Source organism: Lissotriton vulgaris, chromosome 5 (assembly GCF_964263255.1).
Source record: "Lissotriton vulgaris chromosome 5, aLisVul1.2, whole genome shotgun sequence".
Taxonomy (NCBI): Eukaryota; Metazoa; Chordata; class Amphibia; order Caudata; family Salamandridae; genus Lissotriton; species Lissotriton vulgaris.
In genome coordinates, this window is record NC_141693.1 from 362,579,790 (window position 1) to 362,595,803 (window position 16,014).

The 16,014-nt window shown below is 41.7% G+C and overlaps 1 protein-coding gene across 1 annotated transcript in view; it reads right to left on the bottom strand.

Moving 5' to 3' along the window:
- Positions 1–1,980: 1,980 nt before the first annotated feature.
- Positions 1,981–16,014, bottom strand: part of LOC147710906 (chloride channel protein ClC-Kb-like) — a 237,394-nt gene continuing 223,360 nt past the window's right edge. Inside the window, exons 18-19 of the mRNA XM_086921682.1 lie at positions 5,207–5,293; positions 1,981–3,805 (exon numbers count right to left, since the gene is read on the bottom strand). Of these exons, the coding sequence (XP_086777808.1) occupies positions 3,758–3,805; positions 5,207–5,293 (135 nt within the window). The 3' untranslated portion in view covers positions 1,981–3,757. The remainder of the gene's footprint in view (positions 3,806–5,206; positions 5,294–16,014) is intronic.

A 16,014-nucleotide genomic window follows, 5' to 3' on the forward strand; every position in this document is an offset into this window, starting at 1 on the left:
CACAGATGTGTACAAACTCAGGATCACTGCTTGATTGGTATCCTCATGAAACTCAGTGGACTGTCGAAGCAAGAGAGGGTTTTCGGTGACAAAAACTGAATTGTTTATCTTTCTTGGAGAAATCCTTGGCTTGGAAAAACAGGCAACTGACTGTGTTCTTCCTCTCAATGGTATTGTAAAGTTCCTTCACTTTGTCAGTAGATACCAGAACCTAGAAAGCATTGGGTGGAAATAAAGCAAACCTACAAACAGGAATGTCATCAACATCAATGGGAGGGAAAGAATGGAGTCAAGAACAAGCCAGAAATACTAGGAGTAAAAGCACTAGGAGGAAAATACCCAGAGAAGACTTAGGGCTCAGCTGATTACGATCTCGGCGGACGGGTAACTCTGTCACAACGGTGAGGGATATCCAGACCGCCAAAATCTAAATCCAATAGGATATAATGGGATTTAGATTTCGGCGGACGCGATATCCGTCACCTTTGTGATGATGTAACCTGTCCTCCGAGACCGTAATGAGGACTTTAGACAGGTAGTACCTTATCAAGAACCAGGCAGAAATACCATGGTTAGGACATTCAGAGGAATAGAAAGAGCAAATATATCAGACACAAATACACAGAATAAGACAAATAGAGGTATGGACTAAGTCACGAACCAGGATTAAGACTAAGAAATGGAGGAAGAGAGTAAAAAACTGAGCATGAATCATTTTAATGGAAGGAGTGTGATAGACAGGGTAAGGCATGCATAGAAATCTTTAAGAGGTCAAAAACAGAAGATGTAAACAGTCAAGAGCCATGCAAGATTACTAGAGAGATGACCAATGTAATTGGAAGTAAGTCTGGAAATCAGATTGACTAGTCCCTGGTATGATGGATAGTGTTCAGGAGGTTTTATTTTATAATGACGTTTTTTTATAGGATCAAATGCTCAGACCATGGTCGCTATGAGGGCTGATTGGAATGGCTACCCTAAATGATGTTGACAGACCAAGTGCTTTGCTTATGTACAATAATCCACACTATTCCAAGACTTTGCCTCTGACAGAGTGTGACAGTATAGCAGGTGGCACTGTATAGTTTTGTCCATTACTGCACCTCTGTGAACTTAAACATCTATCATTTTAGGCTGCCATGAGAGAACATAACGCTCTTCTCTTATAGATTTTTGGTGTTCTGCATCTTTTTGTTCCTTCTTATTTGGGAAATTTGGAAGCAGTGTCTTTGTTACGTCTCTTTGGAGGATTTGAGATGTGCTTCAGTCCTTTGTTGCCTGTCTTTAGAGATTTTTGGGAGAGATGCACTGGTTAGTTCTTCTTGTTTGGAAATATAGAGTGTCCTGGAGTCCCTCCTTGCTTCTTGTTAGAAATTTAGTGGGGGCTTTTCTTCAGTCTTGTTGGTGAATTTGGGGAATGCATGAGTGATTTCTTACTTCTCATTGGAGGATTTGTGGAATGCTGGGGGTATTTGTCCTTTGTCAGTGAAGTTCATAACAGTTGCTAGAGTTATCTAACTCTTCTCATTGGCAGTGCGTAGAAATTCTGGATGCGGTGATCCCTATGTTACCTCTGTGACTATTTTGGATATAATCAAATTTTCCATCTGTTTGAAGATTATTGGGATAATCTGTAGACTTTTTTTCATTCTCTCTTCGCGGGATCTAGCATGAGAAGAGACATCTGGTATACTCTCTAGAGACTTTGGAATGTACTGAAGTCTTTTTTGTCTTGTTGTCATTCGAGGATATGGATATGGGAGGTATGGAAAATTCTTTATTTCTCTGTTTCTTTACCCTGGATATTTTAGAGTTTGTGATAGTGTTTTGATCCTTTACATTGTATATTTTGAGGTATACAGAAGTCCTTTAATACACCCGTTTCTAGTTTGTGCAGTGTGCTGGAGTCCTTTCCTTTATCTCTCTGGAGAGTCTGGGGTGTGCAAGAGTTCTTTACACACCCCTCTCTGGAGGTTTTGCTGTTTCTTTTCATTTATGTTTTTGAGTATGTTGATGTAAGGTGTGCTTTAGTTCTTTTGTACTCTACAATGAAAATGTAATGGTGTACTGGAGTCCATATTTATTTACCTAGAAAGTATTTGAGTGTACTGGAGCCCTTTATTTCCATTATATTGAAGAGTTAGGCTGTAGCATCACTACTTTGCTGTGAGGTTTGAGGCTTTTATATAGATGATTGGTTTTGGTCAGTTGGTTTTGAGACATTCTCCAGTTTTTCTCAACACTTCTTTCAGCTGTGCAGGGGTCTTCTGTCCCTTCCTCCTGGAGTTATTGGTGTGATCTGGAATCTAATTGTTCTTTCAGTGAAGCTATTAGGGTGCACTGGTCTCCTTCATTTGGGTGACACCCAGAGTCTTTTGATCCTTTTCACAGAGGGGTTTGGGACATGCTGGATTCTCTCCTTATTTGTGCAGGTCCTTTGTTGTTCTAAAGACATTAGGTCCTTCTCTTTGGAGGATTGAAGACCTGGAGTCTTTCATTCTTTCTTGCTGGAGTTTGTAGTGTGTGCCAACATACTACAACTCTTCCCATTGCATTTTTTGGGAGTGTAGATATTCTTCCTCATACGATGATATACATAGAGCGGGAGTCCCTTGGTTCCTTTGTCCTTGGACGTTTGATGGTGATCTGTAGTAGTGTCTTACCTCTTTTTGTATTTTTAACCAGTGATGAGTCTTTTACTCTATCTCATTAGAGTCCTTGGAGTGTGCCTGGATCTATTGTCCTTTTATCTTGTAGGTAGTGGAGTATACTGAAGCCCATCAATCAGTATTTCATTGGAAAGGTCTTGGGAGAAGTTGGTGTCAGCTCTGTGTTCTTTCTCTTGAGGTATGAGGTGTTTTTAGCTTTTCCTCCAGCGTCTTTGGAGGCACTGTGTGTGCTATGGTTCCTTGGGAATTCTCACTAGTGATTCTGAGGTGCACTGAAGAGCCTTCTTCCTTCTTTCTTGAGCTTTTGGGTGTACAAGAGTCATTGATTACTTCTTCTTGAAAACTGAAGTGTGATGAAGTAATCTCTCCCTTTTGATTGATCTATTAGTCTGTACTAGATGCCTAGTGCTTCTTCACTGAAGCTTCTGGGGATGTGCTGGAGACCTTTACTTTACTTTGGGGGTTCTAGAGTTAGCTGAAGTATTGTGTACCTTTCATTCAGGATGTGATTGGACATGTTCGTTCAATTATGGAGGTTTTGGGGTATGCTAGAGTCTGGTACGTCTCTTTCTCCAGTTGAACAATATGGGGAATTATTGGATTTGGGACTGGAATTCTTTGTTTGTTCTTGATGGCATTTTTGTTGTGTACCAGTGTCCTTGGTGCTTCTCTCTGAAGGTTTTGGAGAGTGAAGACTTCCCTCCTGACTACACTTTGGAGCTTTTAGATTTTGCTGAAGTTGTGTAGTCCTTGTCATTAGGGTTGCCGTATATTTAGGTCCTTCCTTGAGTCTAAACGGGTGCTTGGTGGTGCTAGAGTACAATAGCCTTTTTTTCTAGAAGCTTTAGGTGCCCTATAGTCCTTTGTGCCTTCTTTTTGGTGTTTGTAGGGTGTGCTGTAGTCCTTGCCTACTTCACCTTGCAAATTGCAAGGTATATCCATCATTCCTTTTCTCCTACAATGTTGAGGTGTGCTGGAATCCTTATTTTATTCCTACTGAAGTTACTTCTTCATATTGGATGTTTTGAGAAGTGCAGATTCATGCACATCTCTCTTGATGTTTTAGAGCTTGGCAATGTTTTCCTTTCTCACTTTGGAGTTTTAGGGTTGGCCAAATCTTCAATTGTAGCTTTCAACTGAAAAGATACATACAGTACATGCTTTTATTCAACAAAGACTTCCTTCATTCCAACCTGGACTTCTGACACTATAAAATCTAAAACATCACTACACAATCATCCTCTTGGCATCACTGAGCACAGACAAGATCACAGAGGTAAACCTCCACTGTATAGTAATTTGTAAAAATGAGTTGTGGACAAGACAATAAAATAAATAAAGCTACAACAAGAAAGCTACAAAAGCTGATCTGACTTATTGGTATAAGAGACCTATTGTAATGTGGAGAATCACAATTGAAATTGCCATCTATTAAATGCTTCAGAGCTTTGGTTACTGTCTGTTTAATATTTCAAGCTTGCTTGGATGTGAATAATACCTGGTATAGCATCTACTAATGAAGACGTCTTAACAAATGGAACTGGCATACACATATAATGGGGCTCTGAAAAATTAACCCCAAAGAACACCATCCATGAATTCCTCTCCTCGACCATCTAATGCCTCAGTCCTTTGCCTGTCCCTAACTAGCATGCCTCATTCTTGGGTCTCATTCTGCACCCATCTATCTGGCACCTGATATGTCTGATTCACCACCTGATACTGGATCTCATGCCACATTCCCTCACATTATCCTGATTATTAGGCTCCCATCAATTTGCGTTACACTAGTGTCATGCCCCAATTTCAAAAAATTCCATATTTCATGCCCAGGAGCCAGACTAATAATACATTGATTGAGGCAGCAGACAGCAGCTACAGGCATAGATAGGGATGTAAGACTCTGAAAGAAGAGCTCCCCACTACAGAACACCATGTATCAACTCCTGTGCCACATCACCCATCACTCATTCATCCCCTTGACTGAGCCTATTCTGCCTTCCTTCAATTGCCTTTTCTAGGTCTCATTCCTGCACTCATCTGTCCGATCCCTGGTATCAAGTCTAAATCTTCGCTTGAAACTATCTCCTGCCCTCGTTCCGCCACCTGATCCTGAATATCAAGCTCTCATTGCTATTGCTCGTCCTGGATCTCATGCTCCAATTCCTCTGTCTTATTCTTAATCTGCACCCCTATTTCTCTACATCCTTCCAGATAACATCCTAAGATCACTGCTGTTCTGCCCATGTGCCCACTATATCCACGATTGAACTTCCTCAATTAAATGAAACAGCTTTGCATATTCTCCTAAAACCTATTTCTCAATGACCAGACACCCTTTCTAGATAGTATATCACAAAGAAACTCAGGATATTGTATGAAGAGTGAAGGGATCAAAATCAAAATATTTAATTCCTCTCTGCTGGTGATTGTAATAGCAATGTCTGAGATTAGCCCTTCGGATACCGCTCATACCACACCCCTCTGCTTAATCTTAAGCCCACCAGCACTCCACACAGCATTCTGTAATCATTTACCTCATTTCTGGTGACACATCCGACAATTCTCCCTGAGGTGGTCACAAAGGCCCTCTGTAGGCTGAGCAACTCAAAGAGGTTGTGCGCCTGGGGAAAATACAAGAGAAATATATATTTGTAAAGTACACAATACCTGTCAGTAAGTAGGGCAATGAGAAGCACAATGTATTGGGTCTGTTTACTCATGAGCTGATTAGGTTTGGACATGGGTAAATGTGGCATGAACAATGCATGATTTGGATTAAAATTCTGACTTTTTTTGTAAAAATAAATTAGATTGCACGGGGCTACATACAATCTGTGAGTTTCAGAAGAGCACTCAAGATGTCTGTTGTCAGCATAGCATTATTTTCGGGATTTCTATATTTGCAAAATTTAAGAAGGGCTTTCTGGAATGTGAGTGCTGTGTTGGACTGTCCCAGGTTGTGTTGTGCTGTGCTGTATTGTGGGGTTTTTGTATAACACACTTCTGTCATTTCTAATGGTGACTTTGCTTTCTAAAGAGAACAGTACTCAGTAGAACTTCACCTATTCACCACAAATGGTTTCTCAATAGGAAATTTGGGTAAACCATCAGAATATTTGGCCAATAATTTTTCGGCCATAGGTGCCTAAGAAGGACCTTTGTGATTGGTGGGGGGGGGGAATAGTACACTCATAAATGGAAATTAACAGAGCAAATGCAAATTATGATCCCACTTTATACTAAGCACCTGCCATAGGGCCACAGAGTTTATTGCAAATTACTAGAGTGCTATGCCGGTTGCATGACTAATTGGCCAAGGTTAAGACCCCGGGTGCAAGCGACTGCCTCCAGAATTTTATATAACATATAAAAATGAAGTGCCCTCCAAACTTCTGTCCATGTATGAAAAGGCAATTGGAAAACGAGTATTGCCTATAAAGACTAAGGAAGCCAATACTGAAGTGCTGTTCAAAGCTGATAGAGACCCGCTGAATGTCAAATCATTAACCGTTCTAAATCAACCATTATCCCTTCTAAATTTGAAACACAAAATATTGGGAAAAATAATTGCTGATAGGCTAGTGCCATTAACGCAAGTTCTAGTACATCAGGATCAGAGTGGATTTATTCTTGATCGCAGCACTCATGTTAACTTGAGTCATCATTTCTATGTCTGTGATAAGGCCCGCTGTGCAAACGCCAGATATCTGATGTTGCTTTGTTAGATAAAGAAAAGGTGTTCGACAGGTTAATTTGATCATACTTGTTTGAGGTACTGAAAACGATGAGGATGGGTGCAAGCATCCTTATATGGATTTGACTGTTTATATGCTAAACCGCTCACTCAAGTCAGCAGCGGTTAATTATTTTCAGAACAACGGCCCATTCATAGGGTCACAAGGCCTGGGTGCACTCGCTCCCCACTACTGTTTCCGATCGCCATGCAGCCTCTGGCATGTTTGATGCATGAGAGGGCACAGCACTGTGGAGGGTGCTTTTTGTACAGCGTGTCTATTGTCTCGCTCAATTCGAATGATGCACTTTTGTTTTTGAGGGGCCCGTCTAGCAGTCTACAGGAGATAAAGGCAGAACTAGAAGAATTTGGTAGTTCAGAACAAAAAGGACCCCCTACTGATCTTTAGGCTCCCAATGCAGAGCAAACATATTGTACAAAAAGACCTTGAGCAGCCTGTATTAACTAATAAGTATCATAGTATACAATAAGTCAAGCAAAGTATTGAATCTTTATCATTACTTTTTTATTATCAACATTTTTTAATTTTAAAATCACAGATCAAAAAAACAAGTCAGAGATGACTCATGGAGATGAAAACCTTTCTATGTGTAAACTGGCTGATCATACATATTCATCTTGTCAACAAGTTAAAACAGTTACATTTTTACAAAAAATAAAGTAAAACACAATATAAAGGCTTTAAAGGTGGCTAATTCGTGGTAGAACAGTATCAACGCGCATTTCGGCTACAAAATCGCCTTCATCAGGAACGCCACAGATGTACTCAAAATATACAAAGCTTACCACACACAGAGTATGACCCCCAAACTTCATCTTACGCAGGCCGTGGGGAGACAAGACTTACACAGGATCTTGGCTTCAGACTACACCCTCTCCCCCTTAAAGAATTATACTCCACCGGGTCGACAAGAATGCCGATCATGGAAATACAAATGTGAGTCTTTGGCCCACATCCTATTTTGCTGCTCGGCCTTGCGCTTAGCTCGCAGACTTTACCTTAGGCCCATCTTGCTACAACTGGCCACTCGAACTGTAAAGGAGGCAGTCCTTCAACTGTACACACTGGACTAACCCCTAGATGCATCAAGCATACATTTTGTGATTCCTTATTTGCGAAAAATAAGGAATCGCAAATAAGGAATCGCAAAATGCAATGCATCAAGAAATTGCTAAAAAAATTGTGATTTCTTAAAATTCCTTAATTGCGACTCGCAAATTGCGAGTCGCAATTAAGGAATACCTCCCCATTCATTCCTATGGGCCTAGAGGCCCATAGGAATGAATGGGAAGACAATCTCAATTTGCGAATTGCACATAACGATTCGCAAATTGAGATTGCGATTTCAAGGGTGCAGGGGTGTCCAAAGGACACCCTGTTGCACCCCTGAAACTGATCTGTGCACATATGTTGCGCACACACATGCCCTTAGGGCATGTGTGTGCGCAACATGAAACTTTAAAAAATGCACTTTAGAGCATTTTTCAAAGTTTTTGCAAATTACCATGAAGTTGTACTTCATGGTAATTTGCGTGCTCTATTAGCGAAATCGCTATTTTTTAAACTTTAATGCATTGCATTTAAGGAATCTCAATTTCAGATTCCTTAAATGCAAGTAATCGCAATTTAGCGAATTCTCAATTTGCCATTTTTGCATTTGGGATGATGCATCCGAAATGCAAAAATACCGGTCGCAAAGGGGCAGATTCTGACAATCTGCCCCTTTGCGAGCGGATTTTTGTTTGATGCGTCTGGGCCATAGTGTAGTATATGGCTATGTTTGGCAAAATTGTACAACCGACTCGTACGAAGCTGATGGACACACCCCTTTAAGTGATCAGGCAAGCACCTGCGCCGAGGTTATCTACCACCTTGTAATGACTGTTTAGCTCAATTGGAGCATGTACAACTGTTGGATGAGTTCTATAAGCTATCTTGGACTTAAAGACTTTTGATTTTTAGACCCTTAGATTTTAATTACACCGTCTACCTTTTAAAATGCTTATCTTTTAAAAAATGTAATGTTCTTTTTCACTTTGTTTTATTGTAATGGTTTTTAAGTAACCACACAAATAAATTATTCATTCATTCATACTCAAAATATACTAGGGCAAGGATTGCCGATCTAAAAAGTCAGAAAAACCCTTGTGGTGGTTTTGTAATTATTCCAAATGAAAAACGGGGTCACTTGAAATATGTCAATTCTGATACAGAATTCTAAATTTATTCCTTTTCCTCGTTACTGCAGAACTGTATCAGATGTCCCAAAAGAAATATTCATAATTATTTGTAAAGGACTAAAAATCTTTATGTTCTGGTTTGGCCAGAATATCCCACAACATGTCTGCTTCTTACCCGTTGGCAGCAGAACTAGAAGAATTTGGTAACATGTCTGCTCTTCAGTTGAAATTGTGCCTTTTTCACCTTAGCCCAGTGGATACCGCATATCAACTCAAAGAGGTTGCAACACCTTTAGTATTTAGGTTCCAAATATACAATAACGACAAGAGACTCATGACTGTCCATATTAAGAAAATGATGTTTGGAGTCAGACAGTCGGCTTCCATTTAGTCTAAACTGCCACTTTCCCTATTAAGAAGAGTGTCAAGAGCCAAAATGTTAATACTTCCCAGGCTTTTGTCCTATTTCATAGCAAAACCTATAATCATCAAAAGGAACTTTTTTAAAGAAGAAGTGGTGAGGGAATGCCAGGAAAAGATTATCTATAGCAAAAGCCGGTACCAGATGAAAGGGGTTGCATGAATACCACAAAGTTTGAGATATGCTATATGGACGCTCAGTTATTATGGCCAACGAGGTGGATGGCTACTGAGGACCCAGAGGGAATGAAAGGGAAAGAAAAAGATTGTATCGACAGGGGCTCCATATAATATGTGCTATTACTGATTAAGAATATATTTTAGTGGACACAAAATTGACTATCTATCTATATACACATACATATATATTGCATACATATATAATTCAGATTGACAAAGGCTTCTGCAAAGCCGAAACGCGTCTCTCCTGTTGGGGGGTCGAGGAAGACCCGAGAAAATAAAAAAGGCCATATTCCTGCAGCTTTGGGTGCGTGCCTTCTTCTTTGCTGAAGCTGGATTGTATCTTTGATATATATATATATATATATATATATATATATATATATATATATATATATATATATATATATATATATATATATATATATATATATATATATGGGTGTGCAGTACAACAGCGCTTTCATTTCTTGTGAACAACACGCCACAGAAGAAGGGACTTTGTGACTCCCGAAACGCGTCTGGCGTAAGGATTCCTTTGATGTGTGTTCCGCTTTATCGCCTGCTTGCATGCTGCCATTAAACTACGTGATAACTATCAACTCTTCCTGTGGCCTTCTTCAAAGGGGTTTCCTGCAATTTTTGGATTTAAAACGGCCTTTCTCGGTCGTGAATGAAGGTCCACCGCTGCGGTGCGGGTCTTTTCAAGTGCCCAACTGGTGTTTGAGGTGTAAGAAGGAAGACGGGCTGGCGCCTCTGCAGGGTGGTGCCCGCTCATTCACAGTGTCAGCAAAAAAGCGGGGCAGGTGATTTTCGGTGCCCGCATCTACCCACTGGGGACAACAACTTTGTTTTAATGTGAAAATTAAAAGCGCGCCCACTTGGGATCACAGGCAGCGCACCACAACAACCAGAAGGCTGTGTGTTCGGCCACGCCACTGTGGCAGGTGTTTATAATTGAAGGGTGTGCAGTGCAACAGCGCTTTCATTTCTTGTGAACAACACGCCACAGAAGAAGGGACTTTGTGACTCCCGAAACACATCTGGCGTAAGGATTCCTTTGATGTGTGTTCCGCTTTATCGCCTGCTTGCATGCTGCCATTAAGCTACGTGATAACCATCAACTCTTCTTGTGGCCTTCTTCAAAGGAGTTTCCTGCAATTTTTGGATATATATATCGTGATCAAGGGAGCCTAACTCCCGAAACGCGTTGATGGTATTGCTTAAATAAATAAGCTTATAAAACTATATAAACTAACTGGAATCTAATCATATATATATATATATATATATATATATATATATATATATATATATATATATATATATATATATATATATATATATATATATATATATATATATATATATATATATTATCGATTTAGACTGTTTGATTCCGGGGGGCCTGAATTCGGAGGAAGAAATGGTCTGGCACCTAGGAGAGTGAAGGAATCTTAATCAGTATGGTATAATTCTGGGGAGCTCGACTAGTCTTGGTTCTCAAAAATTTCTGAGCATTGATTTAACTAAACAACCATGGAGACTAACAATGTTTGTTCCAAATGTCCTGCATATACAACATCATTTTAACTGTTTTTAATCACTGATATCACCGGAGCACAATTTGTGTACCAAATTTGTCGGAACATAGCTTGAGTAGTAACATTGTTGACTTAATATGTGATGATGCTGACTGGCTGTATTTTTTGTTTTCTTTCGCTGTTGTACAGGACTGAGAAGACTTGTGACCTGAAGTGAATAGAGGTTGAAATTCCCACTGGGGAAGAAAGGATGAGAAATCTGTGATGAGTGTAGTAAGGTTCTGAGCCACTCACCCTGAAATATATTTTCTACAAGATTATTCTGATTTTGAATATTTGGACAATTTGTAAATTAGCCACTTGGCACAGAATCAAGCATTCCTAACCCTATCTGATGGTTTTTATCAGTAATTAACCAGACAGGATCTATGTACCTTTGTTTATTCAGTCCACTTGGACAACCAAGAGGAGAAAAACACAACAGCTTATAGATAGGGTGACTTAACCCATGATGATCAATTGTTGACAATTTATATATTACGAATATCCACTTGGACAATTATCATGTAATTACAGCAAAACCAATCAGAGCATGTCAGTATATGTATCCACTTTACAGTGGCAGTCGACAATGTTACTATATTGAAGGTCACTGATACATTACGTAGGGCCGTCGTAATTAAGCCACTGGGCTTATATGTGGATGTACACATACAACATATAAACTTTAGAATGTGCCATAATTCTTTGAGTAACAGTGATTGATAACTGTGTATAATGATATTATTTACTTTGGCACACTGTTAATTTACCATGCTAAGATGGCCACCATAGTGATCATCAACTATGTCCTTCGTCTATGTTCATGATCGAGTCATTGACCACATGTGCACTTTGGGTAAAACTTTATTTAATTGTTTGTTTTCATACACGAGTTACCCGTGAGCAAGGCGAGAGTCATCGCCGAAACGCGTTGGGTTTTTGTTCCATACTTGCCGTGTATTGTATGCTGGAACTACGAATGGAGAATTAAATCTTTTGAGCACACGCACGTTTTCATGGTTTCTTTGAACTAACTGGCTTGGAGTGCATTTGCACAGCGGTTGCTGTGCTTGGTGGACAACAATATATATATATATATATATATATATATATATATATATATATATATATATATATATATATATATCTATCAAGGAAAGACTTTGGAGAGCGAGTCACGAGGACACAGCGGGGATCATGTCAGGAAACACCTTTATTCACAAGAACAACTTTGGCATAATGCATTTCGGTGTGTTCAGCCTTCTTCAGACGCCGCTGTTACTGCATCATCACCTTTTCCCTCCTTTGTAATTCCTCTAGCGCTACCATTGGTGGGAGATCAGGTGACCCAACTGCGAAGGGATGCTGCAGTCAAATGTGAGCCTACAGTTCCCAGTGTGCATCAGTTCAGGTAAGTGCGGCACCTGGATTTTACTGAAGTATGCTTCTCAAGGGAGGGGCCGTGTAGCAGCAGGTGAGGACGTATTGAAAGTGTTCGAATGTCTCCCTCCAGTCCCCTACGCCCGAGCCTCAAAATAGAACCAAACCAGGCTGCGAGGTGAACTGTAATCATGCTCACCTCCCCGTGCAGTCACAGACTGCCATTGGCAGCAGCCACCTGCGTGATTGTTTCTCGAGGCGATCCTGGGACCATCAATCCCTTGATGCACATATATATATATATATATATATATATATATATATATATATATATATATATATATATATATATAGATATGAAAAAAGCAGTCCTTGTTCCGTCTATGAACGGCGGAACTTAGTAGGTCTGGACCTCCGAAGCCTCACACAGTACAGCGAAATACATCCAAGAAACAATAACTCCTCAAGTGAGTTTGCAGGAAGACGGTTTATTCAATGGAAGATGACGCGTTTCACTCCACTAGGGAGCTTGTTCATATATATATATACAAATATATACTTTCAAACTGCTTCCAGACCTTTTACCAATCCTGGTATTGGAAAGCAGACACAGGCCAGTTTTCGGTGCATAAAGTTGTTTATTTTCAGTCGGCCGTGGCGCATTTCGGTCCCTCCTGGACCTTGATCACAATGCAGCGCTCATTGGCATTTTCTCCCTTTTTAAAGTGACATACTGTAGATTTAAAATTTTCTACAATCACATTTTTTGTCTCTCCCCCAAATGTATCTTGTTGCAACTCGTTTCAATGCTTTTGTTGCCTTTTTAAGTACCCATTCCTGGTATCCTCGCTCCCTAAACCTTTCCATCATCCGGACATGCTCTGCTTCATAGAGTTCCTCTGTACTGCAATTTCTCCCACACAGTGTATGGCAACAGGTAGCCATTGACGACTTTGTCCTGTTGAAGTCCGGGAAGTACATCATCGTCATCATGGATGAATATTCAAGATTCCCTACAGCACAACAAGTATCATCAACAAGAGCAACCACCATCATACCAGTCCTGAACAAAACATTTCCCGCATGGGGAATCCCCACAATAGTGAAGACGGCTAATTGCCCGACATTCAATGGACATGACTTCGCAGAATTTGCAAAGCACCTTAACTTCAAGCACCTGAAGATCACCCCATGTGGCCTCAAGCCAATGAGATGGTAGAGAGGTTTATGACCATAATGAAGAAAACCATACAGCAAGCAGAACTGGCCCAGGGGGATGTCCAACTCGCACTCAACGAGGTGTTGCGAGCTTATCGACCCACGCCTCACAGCGCCACCAACAAATGCCCAGCTACCCTGATGCGGGGAAGGATGCTGCGCACCAGGATACCCATCGCAGACGCCGTGGTGCGTTACCATCCCCAGCATGATCACGCTGCGTTGGTGGAACTCGATAAGACCAAGAAAGCAAAAATGAAAGACTATGCAGATGATCTCCAAAACACCAGAACCTCCGACATCCGGGAAGGAGACTGGGTGCTAGCCATACAAGAACAAACGACAAAAACTGACAGTCGATATTGCGAGCAACCTCTACAGGTGACGAGTCGAAAAGGAACCATGGTCCCGGCCGCATCTGAGGTGAAGAGAGTTACACAAAATGTGTCACACTTCAAGAAGTGCAATCCTGCAGTTTACACCCAAGCAGAAGAGCCAGAACATGACATTGATGACTCAGGTCGAGAAATAGACAACTGTGAAAGACCCAAAGCCTTGGCAAGCTCAAGAGAGAATTGCACCTTCCACGTCGGCCGCAGAGACCCATCCGGAGACCCATCCGACTCATTGAAGAATTGTGAACGAGTGAGCACTGAACATTTTAAGAAGGGGGGAGATGTAGTGTCTTCATGCCTGGTTACTCTGCGTGGCGTTGGGACCAGGTAAGACGAGACGTAGGAAGAAGGAGGCGTGGAAGAACAGGAACCAGAAGGGAGGGGAGAGGATATAGGTAGGGGAAGAAAAAGAATAAAGAAGTGTAGCAGCATTACTATGTCCGTCCCTTTATTTCCAGATACGACATGCGGGAAAGCTCGGTTGGTGATGCGCAGGTACAAAGCTGGGGGGGTAGGGTCAGAGGGGGCTCAGAGGAAGTTAGCAGCATGGCTCAGTGGGGTGAACTCAACTGCAATAGTCCAAGTGATGTCAGACTGGAGTGATGAGGGAAGCTCAGAGAGGGGAGAGTAGGAGGACAGAGAAGGACATTATATTTTTGAGGCACTGTTTGTCCCTAAGGAAACAACTGCTATGACAGTGAGAAACTACATTAGGAAATATTGGGGAACTTCTGCTGTCACAAGAGAGACACACACCTCAAGGGCAGTTGATATCATAGGTGCTGGGTGGTCAGAGTACAGGCCATGGAGGCAAATAGGGGGTCAGACTGTAGGGTGAGCAGGGACAGGAGAGAGAATAGGGGTGAGCAGGGGCAGGGATGCAAGGCAGCAGATAGGAGAGGCAGGTGAGGGTGGAGACAGAGGGGAGAGTCAGGTGGCTTTTGAAGAGGCAGCTACCAGCACATTGGGCCTTTCTGATGGTTCAGTTGCAAGTTGGCAAATGGTGGCAGACCTGGGAGAGTCTGGTGCGGCTCTACCACCCTCGGAGGAAGAGAGGGTGTTTCTGGGTGGCCTAGAGTTTATTCATGGTTTGACTAGGTATTTTGTTGTTCGTGTGGATCAGGTAGCTTTAAAGAGAGGGGGGAGTAAATAGATGCCTGAACACGGCAAGAAGGTAAAGGTTTACAGTTTTAGGAAGTAAGTTAGTGCAGGATGAAGTTTAGAGTTATCAGTGACAGTCAGTTGGGTTGGGGGCTATTGTGGGGACAATTAGGGTTTGGGGGCAGGACAATGTGGTAGGCAATGGATGTATAGTGAGAATCACAGTTTAGAAAGGCATGTGCCTATATATATATATATATCTGCATCCAAAGTGATCCTTCAGCCATACGGACGCGCTCAGCAGTGTGTGCTCTGCCTAGGGGTCGGATCCTGACCCAGGCAATTTTTCAAAACAAAAGAGGCGGCACAATCAGGATGTCGTTTTTCAGCCTTATTTATTTCAAGACTTCACCCCACCAACGCGTTTCGGCCTTACTCGGCCTTGCGAACCGTGAGCAAGGCCGAGTAAGGCCGAAACGCGTTGGTGGGGTGAAGTCTTGAAATAAATAAGGCTGAAAAACGACATCCTGATTGGGCCGCCTCTTTTGTTTTGAAAAATATATATATATATATATATATTACCTACTGGCGGTCGCCAGTAGGTAGTTATAGTTAGGATTGTTTTCCATAGGGAATCCGCAATGTTCTATTGGGAATAACTTTGGCGCCGGTTGAGGAATCTGCCTGAAGATTTCCTGAAATTTGCCTCGCTGCGCTGCGCTCCTTCCCTGAAAGTTTGGGGGGGATTCGTCAAGCGGGGGCCGAGATGAAAGGGGGGTCCCAAAACGTGTTTTCCCCATGTTAATTTCCATAGGGCGGTTGGACTCACTTTTAGCCCGAACGGTTGAATGGATTTCCACCAAACTTGGCAAAATTGTAGGGACTGGTAGCCCGATGTGCCTTTGCTATGTCTCAAGATATGTGCTCTAGTGGATTTTGAGTAATTTAGGCTCAAAAAAATATATATATCTATAAGCGCGCCGGTTCGCGCGCGGAAAGGGGCTCTCAGGTGTCTGTCAACATTCCAAACAGTCCGGAGCGGCCGCCATCTTGTGTCTCGGTAGGATCGAGACACAAGAGGTGGCAAAAACAAAGGGGGAAATGACCAAAAGGGGGCAGAGTAGACC